The 18235-nt window shown below is 40.9% G+C and overlaps 1 protein-coding gene across 1 annotated transcript in view; it reads right to left on the bottom strand.

The window, feature by feature from the left end:
- Nucleotides 1-16089, bottom strand: part of NDC1 (NDC1 transmembrane nucleoporin) — a 59957-nt gene extending 43868 nt beyond the window's left edge. The window contains exons 1-5 of the mRNA XM_027537193.1: nucleotides 15778-16089; nucleotides 11640-11760; nucleotides 9278-9379; nucleotides 5461-5635; nucleotides 4010-4148 (exon numbers count right to left, since the gene is read on the bottom strand). Of these exons, the coding sequence (XP_027392994.1) occupies nucleotides 4010-4148; nucleotides 5461-5635; nucleotides 9278-9379; nucleotides 11640-11760; nucleotides 15778-15927 (687 nt within the window). The 5' untranslated portion in view covers nucleotides 15928-16089. The remainder of the gene's footprint in view (nucleotides 1-4009; nucleotides 4149-5460; nucleotides 5636-9277; nucleotides 9380-11639; nucleotides 11761-15777) is intronic.
- Between the last annotated feature and the right edge of the window lie 2146 nt (nucleotides 16090-18235).

The following is an 18235-nucleotide window of genomic DNA, read 5'->3' as shown; positions in this document are numbered from 1 at the left end:
GTGCCACTGCCTTCTCCTATGACTCATTACTTGCTGTTTATTTTGTATTTATTTTAGACTAGGGCAATGATGTTAGACAAAAAGCAAATCTAAGCGATTTTCTTATTGAAAATGGGTCATAAAGCAGCAGAGACAAATCAAAACATAAACAATGCATTTGGCCCAGGAACTGGTAATGAAGTACAGTGCAGAGGTGGTTCAAGAAGTTTTGCAAAGGAGACAAAAGCCGTGAAGATGAGGAGTGCAGTGGCCAGCCATCAGATGTTGACAACAACCAATTGATAAGATCACTGAAGCTGATCCTCTTACAACTACACAAGAAGCTGCCAAAGAACTCAAAGTCGACCATTCTATGATCACTTGGCATTTGAAGCAAACCAGAAAGGTCAAAAAGCTTGATAACCGGGTGCCTCGTGAGTTGACTGCAAATTCAAAAACCATCATTTTGAAGTGTTGTCTTCTGTTATTCTACACAACAACAAACCATTTCCCAATCGGATTACAACGAGTGACAAAAAGGGGATTTTATACAACCAGCAAAGACTAGCTCAGTGGTTGGACTGCAAAGTAGCTCAAGATACTTCCCAAAGCCAAACTTGCACCAAAAAAAAGTCATGGTCACTGTTTGGCGACTTGCTGCCTGTCTGATCCACTACACCTTTCTGAATCCTGGCGAAACCATTACACCTGAGATGTATGCTCAGCAAACCGATGAGACCCCCTGAAAACTGCAACACAACAGTCAACAGAATGGGTCCAGTTCGTCCCCAAAACATCTGACTGCACGTCACACAACCAACGCTTCACAAGTTCAAAGAACCAGGCTACCAAGTTTTGTTCATTCGTCATATTCGCCTGATCTCTCGTCAATCAACCACCACTTCTTAAAGCATCTCGAGAATTTTTTGCAGAGAGAATGCTTCCACAACCAGCAAGAGGCAGAAAATGCTTTCCAAGAATTTGTTAAATCCCAAAGCACAGAGTTTTACAGTACAGGAATAAACAAACTTATTTCTCATTGGCAAAAATGTGTCGCCTGTAATGGTTCCTATTTTGATGAATAAAGATGTGTTTCAGCCTAGTTATAATGGTTTAAAATTCATGGTCTGAAATGGCCATTAGTTTTTCACCAACCTAATATAATAAGGACTGTCAAGATGGAGTAAGTATAAAAAAACATAATAACTAACAGCTAACACTTTTTGGACACTTACCACATACCAGGTACTATTCCAAGCACTTTAAATGTATTAATCCATTTAAACCTCACAACAACCCCCTATTATTATTTCCATCTTACAGTTGAGAAAAACAAGGCACAGAGAGATTAAGTAATTTAACCAATGTTACCAGTTAGCAAAACAAAAATCTGTGATTTTAATGCAGGCTGGCTGGCTTTAGAGCCTGAAACCTTAAAGACAGTATATAATGCCTCTACACTAAAATTTTTCACATGGGCTTTGGAGAAAAACAGGAGGTCATAAAGAAGACACAAGCCTAAGAATCAGGAGACATGAGCTGTAATACTGCCTTTTTCTGTACAACATTAAGTAAGTCTCATCACCTAATTATCTGAAAGAGAATAAGGCTGAACCAGCTAAACAGTTCCTCAGTGGGTACCTTCCAATGTTAACAATCTAAGAGTAAAGAATCAAGCAAGAAAAAACATGAAAGGTTTTTTCTGAAAAAATTATGCTTCTTGTGAAACAAGGGTTGTGTACCCTAAAAATGCCAATGGGAAAAATATTTTTATATTACTGGAGAGGATCTGTGGAAACCTGAAGAAGCAAAGACGGACTCCCCAAATTCTGGTCTTCCTTTGTGTTTATAGGGCTGGTCTTCTTTAAGGATTTCAGAAGCAGAAGGACAGCAAAGTCCTTAGGTAGAGGTTTTGTCTTCATACCATATCTGCAGATTCCAACAGTATCTTACAAAAAGCAGCCCAGGTGAAATGAATACTTGGTCACTAACCACACAGCCTGAAGTATCCTGGTTTATTAAAATACTTTCAAAGTCCAAGATGTAGAATTGCACCTATTCCACGCAGTCACTGGGTGCTACCACTATCTCACCTTCACCTCCCAATAAGAAGGGCATAGTTCCTATACTGTTACTACTGCAGCTCTCACCTCAACCATCACTTACAAGGGTCCAGAGAGGCTACAGCAGCAGTTAGATACACAGAGAAAGCTAATATACCCTCTTCTTGCTCCTAAGGTGACATGCTTTTCAATTCCTTGTTGGGTTCTTCTGTGATTTGGCTATGAGCTATCCTTTACCTATTCAAATATTCACTATGTGTCAGGCTCTATAAATCTTATCTCATTTAATAATCTTCCAAATAGTCTTCTTGGTGTATAACTTACCAAGTCTATCTTGGTATTTATTCATTTCTTTGTACCCTACTCCACGCCAGTGTTGTGCTTTTCCCTATCAGTCAGTCATTAAGAATCTAATAAGGGCAATAGAACTGAGTTTTGTAGCAGAAGCAAGTTTAAAGAAGAAAAAAAAAATCTAATGGACTAACAGCAAATTGGTTAAAATACTGTATTTTTAAAGAGATGTAATTTTTCATATTGTTACATGAAAAAGTAGTTACTGAATAATATGTGCAAAATAAAAATATTTATGAAAACCCCAACCCATCAAATATATAATATTACAGCCACTATATTTATAAATGTCAATGAAGGGTCTGGAAAAATATACAAGAGTGAATCCAAAATTTTATCAAAAGAAATTACAAAAAATTTAGCAGTCAAATTTTACAAATGCACATTACATGGTATAAACAATAATGTATCAGTTCTGCCAATACTGGACTCTCCTTGTTCACTCCCTTACACATCTGTGATGTTAAACAGGCTTTCACTATCAACAGAAGTCCATAAGGAGCAAGAGATTTGGGAGTAATCTAATTTTTCTCTAGTACCTTCTTTTCTTCATTTTCTATATTCTTAATGATGTTTCAATCAAAGATGATTCACCATGGATATTTCTATGCAGGATTTTGGGATCTTTCTCCTTGTGAAATTCTGAGGTAGCAAAGATGGCACTCAAGCTGCTTTTAACTCACCTTCACAGGATGGGAAGAACTTGTAACAGGACTCTCTGTCATAGGCTCACAGACAGCAGAGAGGTAAGCGCCAGTCTTGCCTATGAGCACTATCTCTTTGCAGTAGGTGTATTTTCATCAGATTGTTCTCAAGAATGCAACAGGCATGTGAAAACTTCAGTTAAACCAGGAGAACCCTAATCCATCACACTCTAATATTTACACTCTCGTGGCACATCATTCATCTATACATCCCTCCCCTACACTCTCCCTCCCAGACTGGGTCCTAGCGCGAAGGAACTGGTTCTAACAGTTTTACTCCAAAGCCCAGGATTCAGTATGCCATAGAGCAGGAATGAAGCGAATAACAGCACAGTCAAGAACAGTGGCAGCAGGCTGCAGAGAGCCTGGATGGCACTGGAGAAACCCCAACCTACCTTTCTCTCTCCTGCCAGAGAAGGGGACAGCTTCTACCAAATTAGTAAAAACCTAAGTGAAAGACAGTCTAAACTACCCCACTCAAACCAATCAAACTTTTATTTATTCAGAATGTAACTAACATGTTCTATACTTACTTGTACATCCTCAAGCTAATGAGATTCTTAGGTTCAAAAACAAGCTGGCAGCTGCACAGAGGTACTTTGCCTGAGTGTCATCTTCACCCTCCCCCAGCCCTGCTTGGTCACAGCAGCTGCCACTACCTAGCAAGGAGGGAAAGAGTGGAGCAAAGCGGTATTCTGAGAGATGCAGCAGGAAGGGTAACTGCAGCTCCCAGACACTCAAGTCTCATGAAGACAAAGATCTCCTCTCCAAATGGCATTTTGAGCATCTCAGTCCTAAGTTTCACTGATCAAAAATGAATTAAGCAGATGAGGCCAGTTATATAAAGAATCACCAGGGCAATTTTAACCCAGCCAAATTTTGACATAAGGAAATGCTCAAATGACAGCTTACCTGTATGATGGGAAATGGAAGGTAGTTCATATTGTTAATAAAATATAGGAGGCTATAGCTATAGCCCATAAATGCTCCAGCCAGTAGGAAGAAAAGGTGATACTCATTTAAGCAGGTTGGTACAGCAGGGCTATCTAAGCTGAAAGGGAAAAGTTAGGTTATTAGTTCAATAGCCAGGGACACATCACCATTTAGGCTCAATATTTACTGAAGGCAAAGCTTTGACTTAATTACTTAAGAAATGCCCCGAATTCTAACATAAGGGTGTGTTTCAGGTTAAGTGTGGGCAAAAGATTAACAAAACCCTTTCCCCTGATGCATGAGAATTTGATCTTTACTTAAAACTAAGAAGCATCCTGTGGTTCTGGACCCAAGGCATGACATAAATTTCCTGCTAATCACTTCTCTTAAGAAGCATGGGCTTGGCTGTTACTTTTGCAGAAAAACCTTAATAAATCTTCCCATTTTAAGAACAAAACAAAAAACACAACTCTAGCTCTGCTCATTTGGAAATCTGGTAAGGGTAAGAATGTCTCCTGACAGTAACCAATGGTGCTTTTGAGTTACTGGTAAACCGTATCTGGGCTAGGAAGGACTGTAAATGAAGGCTATATACCTGATAGAGATGCCATAACTTTGGGCTTCTCTCTGTGTTGTCTCTTATAAGGAGGGAATCCTTCATGGGAACCCTTTCACTAAAGAACATTTACCACATTAGGAAAAAAGCCTGCCCTATATAATAGTCACTGGGGAACAAAAGGAAATCAAGTATTCAGTAGTCATGAACACTGTATAAAAGCAATGGCTAATTGAGGACTTAAAGACTACTCCAGAAATCTTTTTTTATTTTTAAAATCAGAATATCAACTTGGTATTTATATCAATGTCATCTGTTCAAGAACTGTGTTTCAAAATTATAAAAGTGCTCTACTGAAGAAGGTAGTTGTTAATTATTTAACATTTGTTTTCATTCTTCCCATATTATCCTTCCTTCAAACCCCAACCTAAATGCCACCTCCTCCCAGAAGCCATGTATGAATCCCTCCCTGCTTTCTGAACTCCCACAAGTTATATCTGCACATTTCACTTTCTTCCTGTTACATCCTATTTCTCACACACTTCTATTCCTCTCCTCATATATGCATTTGCACCCATGTCTTCCATCACCTACTGTTCTCAGCTCTGAAGGAGCTTGTAGTCCACATATATGTAAATCATTCTAATAAACCCAATCAGCGTCTGGCATAGCACCTTGCACAGAATGGCTTAAAAAAAAACTGCTGAATTCAACAAACATAAAACATCAAAATCATTTGATGTATGTATGTGAGAAAGCACTTTTTAACAGAAGTCTGGAAAGTAAAGAATGTCCATAAACTATTAATGTATACAGGTCACCTTTGGATTAATAACTAAACAAGGACCCTTATAAAAAATATATGGAGTATTACCTCTCGGTACCAGTGCAGGGAACCACAAGGAAGCTGTACTGGCCCTTGGTCATCACTGTAGCACACCAAGCCATCAACATTCCCATTGCAGCGTGCATAAAGGAGTGCATGAGCTGCTGCGGATGAAGGATCTTTCCTATCAGTGCCAGTCTTGAGCAGGGAATGGAAGGAACAACTGAAAGGAAAACACGAGACTGTGGCTTTAACATCCACGGCATATAAAGCAGGGACCTAAACTCTTTCCTCCCCTCCTTGCATAAACACTTCAAAGGGCAGGAAGAAACTGAGTCAGTATAAAACACAGTACAGAAACCTTCTAAGTTAAAATAACCTGAAAAAAGACTAAATACAGATACACACAGAAAAAGAAAAACCAAAGAATCTAGAGATGAAGCCTAAGGATAGTATGATTAACATTTTTCATTCTTTTTAATTAAGATTTCCGGACCCCTCAAATAGTGCCTACCCTGGCACTCCCCTTACTCCTATAAAGGAATAAACAATAATTTTAAGATACTGCCTGTCTTCCAGCAAGTTGTCCTTATTTCAGCATTCTGAATTGACAATATATAGTTCATCTGGAAAAATAAACCACAAACTAGGTAAATAATGAAAACGCTGAACACTAAAATAAATGCTTGCAAGGTGAACTCAGGTAGGCAAGAGTGGGTAGGAGGTGAGGCATGCTGGCCTTTGAGAACAGCTGGCACAGGGTTCCGTGACCTATCTTTGTACACAGTCTTCTTTTAATTCTGACGGTATTTAATACACACCAAATATAGTGGAAAACTAAGCACAATGGGAGAGGGCTTAGGTGCTTTACAATTCGGAGAAGAGGATGCTATCACCTTTCCCTCCCTACCAGAAATGCCCACAACGCCTATTGACTGTAATTAACTTATATTCCAAATCCTGAAAGATGATGCTGTGAAAGTGCTGCACTCAATATGCCAGCAAATTTGGAAAACTCAGCAGTGGTCACAGGACTGGAAAAGGTCCGTTTTCATTCCTATCCCAAAGAAAGGCAATGTCAAAGAATGCTCAAACTACCGCACAATTGCACTCATCTCACACGCTAGTAAAGTAATGCTCAAAATTCTCCAAGCCAGGCTTCAGCAATATGTGAACCGTGAACTTCCTGATGTTCAAGCTGGTTTTAGAAAAGGCAGAGGAACCAGAGATCAAATTGCCAACATCTGCTGGATCATGGAAAAAGCAAGAGAGTTCCAAAAAAACATCTATTTCTGCTTTAGTGACTATGCCAAAGCCTTTGACTGTGTGGATCACAATAAACTGTGGAAAATTCTGAAAGAGATGGGAATACCAGACCACCTGACCTGCCTCTTGAGAAATTTGTATGCAGGTCAGGAAGCAACAGGTAGAACTGGACATGGAACAACAGACTGGTTCCAAATAGGAAAAGGAGTTCGTCAAGGCTGTATATTGTCACCCTGTTTATTTAACTTATATGCAGAGTACATCATGAGAAACGCTGGACTGGAAGAAACACAAACTGGAATCAAGACTGCCGGGAGAAATATCAATAACTTCAGATATGTAGATGACACCACCCTTATGGCAAAAAGTGAAGAGGAACTCAAAAGCCTCTTGATGAAAGTGAAAGTGGAGAGTGAAAAAGTTGGCTTAAAGCTCAACATTCAGAAAACGAAGATCATGGCATCTGGTCCCATCACTTCATGGGAAATAGATGGGGAAACAGTGGAAACAGTGTCAGACTTTATTTTTCGGGGCTCCAAAACCACTGCAGATGGTGACTGCAGCCATGAAATTAAAAGACGCTTACTCCTTGGAAGCAAAGTTATGACCAACCTAGATAGCACATTCAAAAGCAGAGACATTACTTTGCCAACAAAGGTTCGTCTAGTCAAGGCTATGGTTTTTCCTGTGGTCATGTATGGATGTGAGAGTTGGACTGTGAAGAAGGCTGAGTGCCGAAGAATTGATGCTTTTGAACTGTGGTGTTGGAGAAGACTCTTGAGAGTCCCTTGGATTGCAAGGAGATCCAACCAGTCCATTCTGAAGGAGATCAGCCCTAGGATTTCTTTGGAAGGAATGATGCTAAAGCTGAAACTCCAGTACTTTGGCCACCTCATGCGAAGAGTTGACTCACTGGAAAAGACTCTGATGCTGGGAAGGATTGGGGGCAGGAGGAGAAGGGGACGACAGAGGATGGGATGGTTGGATGGCATCACTGACTCGATGGACGTGAGTCTGAGTGAACTCCGGGAGTTGGTGATGAACAGGGAGGCCTGGCGTGCTGCGATTCATGGGGTTGCAAAGAGTCGGACACGACTGAGCGACTGATCTGATCTGAACTTATACCAAACCTTCTGATGTCACTAAACCTTTTTATATGCTATATTTCCCCCTTAGAAAATCATTTTTCTTCCTTGTCTACTTAATATACTCACCCTTCAAGGCTTGGTTTAAACGTCATCTCCTCAGGAAGTTCACCGTGCTGGGTAAATGGTGCTCCTATATACTCTCCTACTATCAAGTGTATTACCTGGATACACTGGATATCCAGTGTCTCCTATTATCCAGTCTCAACATTAATTGTGACCTCTTGGGGAAAACTGGGACCAAACATCTCTTATCCCTACACAATCCATTGCATAACGAATGTTGAAGGAATAAGCCAAAGTGACTAGTCAGGCTTGAAGAAAGACTAGATGAAGGCTTCCCAGGTGGTCCAGTGGTTAAGACTTCACGCTTCCACTGCAGAGAGCACAGATTCAGTTCCTAGTTGGAGAACTAAGATCATGCAAGCCATGTAGCACAGGCCCGCCACCCCTCTCCCCGCACCAAAAAAGCTAGCTATGAGTCAAGGGGTTCTACAGATGGCTTGAATAGAAAAAGAGATCCATCAGCAAGTAGTGAGGGATTAGAAAAGCAAAGGAAAAGGGTATATTATAAAACCCAGAGAACAATGTGAAATTATATATCATATCTAGCCAGGAAGTACTAAAGAACTAAAAAGAGGAATGAAGTTATAGTGGAAAAAAGAAGTATATGAAAAAGCTTCTCATTTTACCTCAAGGACAGACTTAAGGAATCTGAAAAGGCAGGAAGAGCAAGGAGAGAAATTGAGAAAAAGTAAAACACTCTAAAATCTAGCAGGTGATTCTCCCAAGGCAAAACATATGATATTTTAAATTCTGTTGTTCCAAAATCACAGAATTATAAACTTTAATATTTGAAAAGGACCTCAGAAATCATCTGGTCTTGATCTCCTACTCTATAAAGGAGTTATTTTTATCATATATCTGCTAAATCACAACTTTAATCACTAGCTGTGAACTATTAAAATGTCTGAATTTTTTTAATGTCATAAAACACATATTTAAAAAATTACCATTTTTAAGTGTATAGTTTTAAGTACACTCACATTGCTGTGCAACCATCACCACCATCCATCTCCAAACTTCTCCATCCTCCCCTGAGCCTATTAACTCTGTATCCACTTAACAATTGCCCACTCCCTCCTCCCTCAAGTCCCTGGCAACCATCATTCTACTTCATATCTCCATGAATTCAAGACTACTCTGGTTACCTCATATATGGAAGTGGAATCATACAATTTGTCCTAAGAGTGCTAATTATTTTTTAAAATCAGAGAAAGTATCAAATAAATTTTACCATAAGACACTCAAAAGCATATAATTCTGTATACATTTAAAAACTTTGACACAAAATACAGCCTCTGATGTACACATCCACATACAAAACTCATTATGTCTGCTCTTAGTAAAATAAATTCAGGTATTTTAAAGATGGCTAACATTTGAAAACTCACCTGTATAGAACTCCACATTGAAAATACTTATTATTACAATTACCACTGACAGCAGCAGAAGGTAAAAGATAATGTAGGAATTATACAGATCATAGAAAGAAGCTAAAACAAAAGAGAGATGAATTAGTGAGTTCATTCAGGCATACTGTCACATTTAGTATACTGCAATAAAAAGGGGGGCTTGAACCACAACTCTAATTCTAATTTAAAAACTTATCTTTAATATATACCAGAATTTCTTTTAGATGACCCAGATGATAACATCAGACAAATAATACCATATGCAAACATATTTCATGTGAAACAGAGAAGTACCACATTTAGTACTATACCAACAAAGTTTCTTTCTAAAATGTAAATATTTTTCAGATCTCTTCTTAAATGCAATTAGTCCCTATAGCTAAAAAAAGTAACATTTCCAGAAATAGAATAATCTGTAAATCATCCAAATGAACAAAATTAAAAATAAAAATTCATGACATCCCTGTGAAATACTAATACATTCACATTTTAGAGTGTTTCAACAATCAATATTCCATCTAAAAAATGTGACAGTTTAACATATGTATATAATATGCCTAAAAACATGAACAAGAGAAATAAAAATATGGACATATGTTTGTTAAATAGACTAAATGCGACCAATTATTTTTAAAATTTTAATTCATTGATCAAAATTACTGAAAAACTATTAAGTATCCACAAGTAAATTTCTCAAGCATTACACTGAGCTAAAAGAGAGAAAGAACTAATTCATGTGGCTGGAAATAAGGAAGGAAGGACTAAATTTTTCTGTAAAGACTTTAGGCAGAAAAAGTTGAAGCAGACAAGTAATATTTGATGAGAAAAATGGCATAAATCAAATCCAATCTGGAGAAAAAGGGACACTAGAATTAAAGAACCCATGGGCCACGAAATGGCAAAAAGTTTTTGTCTGAAGTACCAATCCGTAACAACTGGTCATGGCTCTAGATTACAATATTGAATATTCTAAAGCTGCAACTAGACAAGCATGAGTCACGCAGACACAGGCAAGGTGGTTACAGAAATACCTGCCACCCTGGTACTAGCTTATGGCTTAACTTAATCTGACTGTGAGATTCACCCAAAAAGATTGATATCTCTCAATAAAAAACTTAAAATGACTTCAATTCTTTAGCAGCAATCTCTCTCCAAAAGCCATAAAGTAAGATTTTAACTCTTGGAAAATGGGCATTTCTTCTGAAAAATTAAATTAACAACATACTTCCCACTTTTCAAAGCAAAAGAAATCTATTGTTACCAATTTGGAGTGGAGGGGGGAAAGGAAGAATTTCAAGAGTAGTTGTGCTTTTTAGCCTTAGGCAAGACCTTAAAAGGCTTCAAAATCTACTTTGGGAACATTTCTCTTTTTAAATTCTAGTGTGGCAGAGTGGAAAAAACATAGGCTTTGAAGTCAGAGACCAATATTCAAATCCTAGTTCAGTTACTCACTAGCTGTGTCTCTGCACAGACTTATAACCTGAGTCTCAGGTCCCTCATTGAAGTAGGAATACTACCTCATTCTTATCATACAAGGTTGTATTAATAGGAAGGATAAGAAGTAACATCCTGGGATTTCCGTGGTGGGCCAGGGGTTAAGACTCCACTTCTCCACTGCAAGGGGTGCAAGTTCGATCCCTTGTTGGGGAAGTAAGACCCACATATGCCATGAGGAGTGGACAAAAAAAAAAAAAAGAATATATTTAAGGTACTTAGCATGGTGCCTAGCACATAGTAGGTGGCAATAATTGGTAGCTATTATTAACATAAAGTAGTTACACTTTGATGAATTTATTAATTTTACTGTCACCAAGAATTTTGAGAAACATTAGCCTGCTACAATTTTTTCCTTCTTATTAATCAGTTTAACTCTGTGTTCCTTAGTCTCCTCCTTTTCTCTTTTTTCATCTTTCTTATCAGCCACAATAAAGAAATTAAGTATTCTTAATTAGAAAAAAATTTTTAAAAGATATGTGATATTTTCTATCTATAATTTTTAAATATGTAAAAGTATTAGTTCACTTCCTTAAAAAGAAAGGTCACAGGTTCACTTCCTCAATAAAGCTGTCACAGAGAAAAGACAAACAAAATTAAGTTTTTATTAATGTGGTCTCTAGTGATCTTTCTGCTTCTGTAAACAGTCTCTGACGGGTTTTGTGATCTTATTATATAGTGAAAATGCCTATGTTAGGCAGGGAAAAGCTTAAGAACCTCAGAGTGAATTTTTTTTTTTTTTGCCACTCTCAATACAGAGACTAAAATAAATTTAAACCGTAATGCAATTTTTATGTTGAAAAGTGGGTCCTGTAAATTTGTTATCCCCAAACTGAATATCACTTACCAGACAGCCACTGTATAGGATGAAATAAATCAATGCTGCTGAAGATTACAAATACTGTGGTACAGATGGGCAGCAGCAGCACTGACCAGACAATGCTTGTAACTATCCTCCAGCCCAACACCTGCAATTAAATAAACAAAATCCCTCAATCATGAAGTCAGTTAAACTATTCCAGTTATTTCGGTTATGCAAATCTTATCTTTTCATACAGGATGTTAATCACTAATATTTACACCCAGATTACAGGCCATGCAGCTGTCTATAAACTCCAATGGTCCGCTACTATTAACAATATTACATACCACTACAGAATCTTCTCCTATCAGTGAACGCTTGCTGTTTTAGTCCAGAGTCAGAGGTCACATTAAATATCACACTTTGGGGAGTGAAGTAGGTTTCATTTAGTTTACAACTATATTTCACAGCAACTTATAGTTGTCTCCCTAGGTTTGATAAACATGTCAATATCTGAAAGTGTATACATATTACTACTAAAATTCTCCAAGCCAGGCTTCAGCAATACGTGAACTGTGAACTTCTTGATGTTCAAGCTGGTTTTAGAAAAGGCAGAGGAACCAGAGATCAAATTGCCAACATACACTGGATCATGGAAAAAGCAAGAGAGTTCCAGAAAAACATCTATTTCTGCTTTATTGACTATGCCAAAGCCTTTGACTGTGTGGATCACAATAAACTGTGGAAAATTCTGAAAGAGACAGGAATACCAGACCACCTGATCTGCCACTTGAGAAATTTATATGCAGGTCAGGAAGCAACAGTTAGAACTGGACATGGAACACCAGACTGGTTCCAAATAGGAAAAGGAGTACGTCAAGGCTGTATACTGTCACCCTGTTTATTTAACTTATATGCAGAGTACATCATGAGAAACGCTGGACTGGAAGAAACACAAGCTGGAATCAAGATTGCCGGGAGAAATATCAATAACCTCAGATATGCAGATGACACCACCCTTATGGCAGAAAGTGAAGAGGAACTAAAAAGCCTCTTGATGAAAGTGAAAGTGGAGAGTGAAAAAGTTGGCTTAAAGCTCAACATTCAGAAAACGAAGATCATGGCATCTGGTCCCATCACTTTTCATGGGAAATAGATGGGGAAACAGTGGAAACAGTGTCAGACTTTATTTTTCGGGGCTCCAAAATCACTACAGATGCTGACTGCAGCCATGAAATTAAAAGATGCTTACTCCTTGGAAGGAAAGTTATGACCAACCGAGATAGCACATTCAAAAGCAGAGACATTACTTTGCCAACAAAGGTTCGTCTAGTCAAGGCTATGGTTTTTCTTGTGGTCATGTATGGATGTGAGAGTTGGACTGTGAAGAAGGCTGAGCGCCAAAGAATTGATGCTTTTGAACTGTGGTGTTGGAGAAGACTCTTGAGAGTCCCTTGGACTGCAAGGAGATCCAACCAGTCCATTCTGAAGGAGATCAGCCCTAGGATTTCTTTGGAAGGAATGATGCTAAAGCTGAAACTCCAGTACTTTGGCCACCTCATGCGAAGAGTTGACTCATTGGAAAAGACTCTGATGCTGGGAGGGATTGGGGGCTAGAGGAGAAGGGGACGACAGAGGATGAGATGGCTGGATGGCATCATGACTCAATGGACGTGAGTCTCAGTGAACTCCAGGAGTTGGTGATGGACAGGGAGGCCTGGCGTGCTGCGATTCATGGGGTCGCAAAGAGTCGGACATGACTGAGCGACTGATCTGATCTGATACATATTACAGGAATCATGTATATTCCGCGACTGTGTTTACAATTATTAGATATGGGTTCCTAACTGAGCACCTACTTCATTGTATTCATGTCTGAATTATCAGTGCCTACCTCATAAGACATGGGCTTCCCGCCTGCCAATGCAGAAAACATAAGAGACACAGGTTCCACCCCTGGGTGGCGAAGATCCTCTATAGAAGGACATGGCAATCCACTCCAGTATTCTTGCCTGGAGAATCTCATGAACAGAGGAGTCTGGTGGGCTACAGTCCATAGGATGGCAAAGAGTCAGACACGACTGAAGCAACTTAACACATACACACACACCTCAAAAGAGACACAAGATTTACTGCTGAATACATGAATACAAGAAAAGATCTTGAGGGATTTCAAGCGCAAAAGTGACAATCAGATTTCTCTCTGGAAGGTAAAACACCCTTGTGTCTGTAAGGTGGCTACATTGAAGATGGATGAGAGGGGACAAGAGGCAGACAGCAGACAAACAGGAGGCAGCACATCCCAGCAGCCCAAGCCAAAGATTTCAGTCAGTGTCTGAAGGAAGGCGGTGGCAATAAGAAAGCTTAAAAAAGAAAAACTGCAGCCATCATTCTGATGCACAATCTACAGGACATCAACAGCTGATAAAGGTTATAAAGAACAGGCAAGATTTAGTATTAATAACTTGGGATACAAAGAAAATTCTTCAAGAGATGTGAATACCAGACCACTTGACCTGCCTCTTGAGAAATCTGAATACAGGTCAAGAAGCAACAGTTAGAACTGGACGTGGAACAACAGACTGGTTCCAAATTGGGAAAGGAGTACGTCAAGGCTGTATACTGTCACCCTGTTTATTTAACTTATATGCAGAGTACATCATGAGAAATACTGGGCTGGATGAAGCAAGCACAAGCTGGAATCAAGATTGCCAGGAAAAGTATCAATAACCTCAGATATGCAGATGACACCACCCTTATGGCAGAAAGTGAAGAACTAAAAAGCCTCTTGATGACAGTGAAAGAGAAGAGTGAAAAAGCTGGCTTAAAACTCAACATTCAGAAAACTAAAATCATAGCATCTGGTCCCGTCACTTTATGGCAAATAGATGGGGAAACAGTGCAAACAGTAGCTGACTTTATTTTTTGGGGGGACTCCAAAATCACTGCAGATGGTGACTGCAGTCATGAAATTAAAAGACGCTTACTCCTTGGAAGAAAAGCTATGACCAACCTAAACAGCATATTAAAAAGCAGAGACATTACTTTGTCAACAAAGGTCCATCTAGTCAAAGCCATGGTTTTTCCAGTAGTCATGTATGGATGTGAGAGTTGGACTATAAAGAAAGCTGAGTGCCAAAGAATTGATGCTTTTGAACTGTGGTGTTGGAGAAGACTCTTGAGAGTCCCTTGGACTGCAAGGAGATCCAACCAGTCCATCCTAAAGGAAATAACTCCTGAGTATTCATTGGAAGGACTGATGCTGAAGCTGAAACTCCAGTACTTTGACCACCTGATGCGAAGAACACACTCATTGGAAAAGACCCTGATGCTGGGAAAGACTAAAGGCAGGAGAAGGGGACGACAGAGGATGAAATGGTTGGATGGCATCACCGACGCAATGGACATGAGTTTGAGTAAACTCCGGGAGTTGGTGATGGACAGGGAGGCCTGGCATGCTGCAGTCCATGGGGTCCCGAAGAGTCGGACGCGACTGAGCGACTGAACTGAACTGAACAAAGTAGATGGCAGTGCTGCCAGGGTATAAGCACTGTTCTAAAAGGGATCTTACTCCTGTTACTCTTTGCCCGCCACAGAAGGGATGCAGAACTGTTGACTAAACTTCCAGAAGGAAGTACCTCCTCACCTCCGGCCCACAGTGTCCACATTCCTCTAATTTGACAAAATACCCGTCCTGCTTTTACCCAGACCCCAAGTCCAGCTGTTGTCTTTCCGATTCCGGATATTCTTTCCCGGTTCTTATCCCAAGTAGTCAACAAATTAAAGATGTTTGCACTTAGTAGGTACCCCTCCCTGACATACAACTCTGTCCCATTCCCCGCCCCAATTCCCATGCAGGTCATCCTTCCCACCATGACCAGCTTCCATTGAGGACCCCTCTCTCACACAGTAACAAGGTTACACTCAGGACGTCCCGCACAGACATACACCTTGTAACCAACTCTCCTTAGCACGCCCCTCCCTACTATATATAACTAGCTTCCACGGAGGATGCCCCGCACAACCCCGAAACCACTCACTCGGGTCTCCCCACCTCCCCACGCGCTCCCCACGCTACTAGAGCCAGCCCCTCCCCCTCCCAGCGCGCACGCGCGACCGACCCCCCCAAACCAGCCAGACCCCCGAGCTAACGAGCGCCTGCCACGGTGCGCGCAGCACTCACGCGCCACAGGATGTCCCGCGACCCTCCGGGACAGGGCCGACTCGCAGCCGGGGCCATGGTGATGGCGGCCCCTACTCTGAGGGCTGCAGGATACAGCGAGCCCGCCCGCCACCGCAGTTCAAAGGGAGGAAGGCCCCCGGAGGGCCCCATTAGGGCTGCCTCAAACGCTGCCTGGGAGAAGCCCAGCCCAGGCCCCAACCCATCCCTTCGAGGCTTCGTCTGGACAGGCCCAACGGACCAGAACTGCAGCGCAGACACGTCCCCCAGAGAGGGCTGGGACTCCAGGGCCCGCCCTCTGGAGTCCAAAAGGTCTCTCCGAAGCAGGGTCCAGCGGGGCGCCAGAAACTGGGGGCGGCGCTGCATGCCGGGAATTGTAGTCTTCATGGACCTCTGGGAGCAAGGAGGAGCGTTGCATTCTGGGACTGGAAGTTCCAGAGTACAGCATGCTGGGAGTCGAAGTCTTGCCTGCTGTACCTTGTGGCATCCTGGGAATCGTAGTCATTTATAAAGCCGCTAGTCATAGTGTTGACTGATTAGAGTTCCACGATTACAAAGAACTGGCAAAATGATTTGCCTTCGTTTCTTTCGATCTTACTTTTATCTGCTGTCTGACAGTGAAATCAAAGGATGCCGTGGCCCTCTCCACAAAGATACTAATTTTACTCAAATGAAGAACTGTCTTTCCCTAGAGAAACCTTTGGTTTCCTGTTTTCTAGTTCCAGCTCTACCACTTGCTCAGAGGAATATCTTGACTCTCCCTGAGCCTATAAAATAAGGATAAAAATAAACAGGGCATCAGATGATGTGACGATGTACTAAAATACTGTACAAATATTCAGTTTAGTTTAGTTCAGTTCAGTCGCTCAGTCGTGTCCGACTCTTTGCGACCCCATGAATCACAGCACGCCAGGCCTCCGGGTCCATCACCAGCTCCCGGAGTTCACTCAAATTCATGTCTAGCGAGTCGATGATGCCATCCAGCCATCTCATCCTTTGTCGTCCCCTTCTCCTGCCCCCAATCCCTCCCAGCATCAGAGTCTTTTCCAATGCATGAGGTGGCCAAAGTACTGGAGTTTCAGCTTTAGCATCATTCCTTCCAATGAACACCCAGGACTGATCTCCTTTAGGATGGACTGGTTGGATCTCCTTGCAGTCCAAGGGACTCTCAAGAGTCTTCTCCAACACCACAGTTCAAAAGCATAAATTCTTCGGCGCTCAGCCTTCTTCACAGTCCAACTCTCACATCCATACATGACCACTGGAAAAACCATAGCTTTGACTAGACGGACTTTTGTTGGCAAAGTAATATCTCTGCTTTTCAATATGCTATCTAGGTTGGTCATAACTTTCCTTCCTGCAGTCACCATCTGCAGGGAATTTGGATCCCCCAAAAATAAAGTCTGACACTGTTTCCACTGTTTCCCCATCTATTTCCCATGAAGTGATGGGACCAGATGCCATGATCTTCGTTTTCTGAATGTTGAGCTTTAAGCCAACTTTTTCACTCTCCTCTTTCACTTTCATCAAGAGGCTTTTTAGTTCCTCTTCACTTTCTGCCATAAAGGTGGTGTCATCTGCATATCTGAGGTTATTGATATTTCTCCCGGCAATCTTGATTCCAGCTTGTGCTTCATCCAGCCCAGCATTTCTCATGATGTACTCTGCGTATAAGTTAAATAAACAGGGTGACAATATACAGCCTTGACGTACTCCTTTTCCTATTTGGAACCAGTCTGTTGTTACATGTCCACTTCTAACTGTTGCTTCCTGACCTGCATACAAATTGCTCAAGAGGCAGGTCAGGTGTTCTGGTATTCCTGTCTCTTTCAGAATTTTCCACAGTTTATTGTGATCCACACAGTCAAAGGCTTTGGCATAGTCAAGAAAGCAGAAATTGATGTTTTTCTGGAACTCTTTTGCTTTTTCGATGATCCAGCAGATGTTGGCAATTTGATCTCTGGTTCCTCTGCCTTTTCTAAAACCAGCTTGAACATCAGGAAGTTCACGGTTCACATATTGCTGAAGCCTGGCTTGGAGAATTTTGAGCATTACTTTACTAGCGTGTGAGATGAGTGCAATTATGTGGTAGTTTGAGCATTCTTTGACATTGCCTTTCTTTGGGATAGGAATGAAAACTGACCTTTTCCAGTCCTGTGACCACTGCTGAGTTTTCCAAATTTGCTGGCATATTGAGTGCAGCACTTTCACAGTGTCATCTTTCATGATTTGAAATAGCTCAACTGGAATTCCATCCCCTCCACTAGCTTTGTTCATAGTGATGCTTCCTAAGGCCCACTTGACTTCACATTCCAGGATGTCTGGCTCTAGGTGAGTGATCACACCATCATGATTGCATAGTAGCTTTCCTAAAACCCCTGCTTAAGAAAGAGCTAGTTCATCTTCTTTGCCCCTTGTTAATCCCTTCCTCCATTCAGCTACATGGAACTTGGATGTATTG

This window comes from Bos indicus x Bos taurus, chromosome 3 (genome assembly GCF_003369695.1).
Source record: "Bos indicus x Bos taurus breed Angus x Brahman F1 hybrid chromosome 3, Bos_hybrid_MaternalHap_v2.0, whole genome shotgun sequence".
NCBI lineage: Eukaryota > Metazoa > Chordata > Mammalia > Artiodactyla > Bovidae > Bos > Bos indicus x Bos taurus.
Note: the sequence above shows the minus strand (reverse complement) of the source record. Positions and strands in the feature narration are given on the sequence as shown.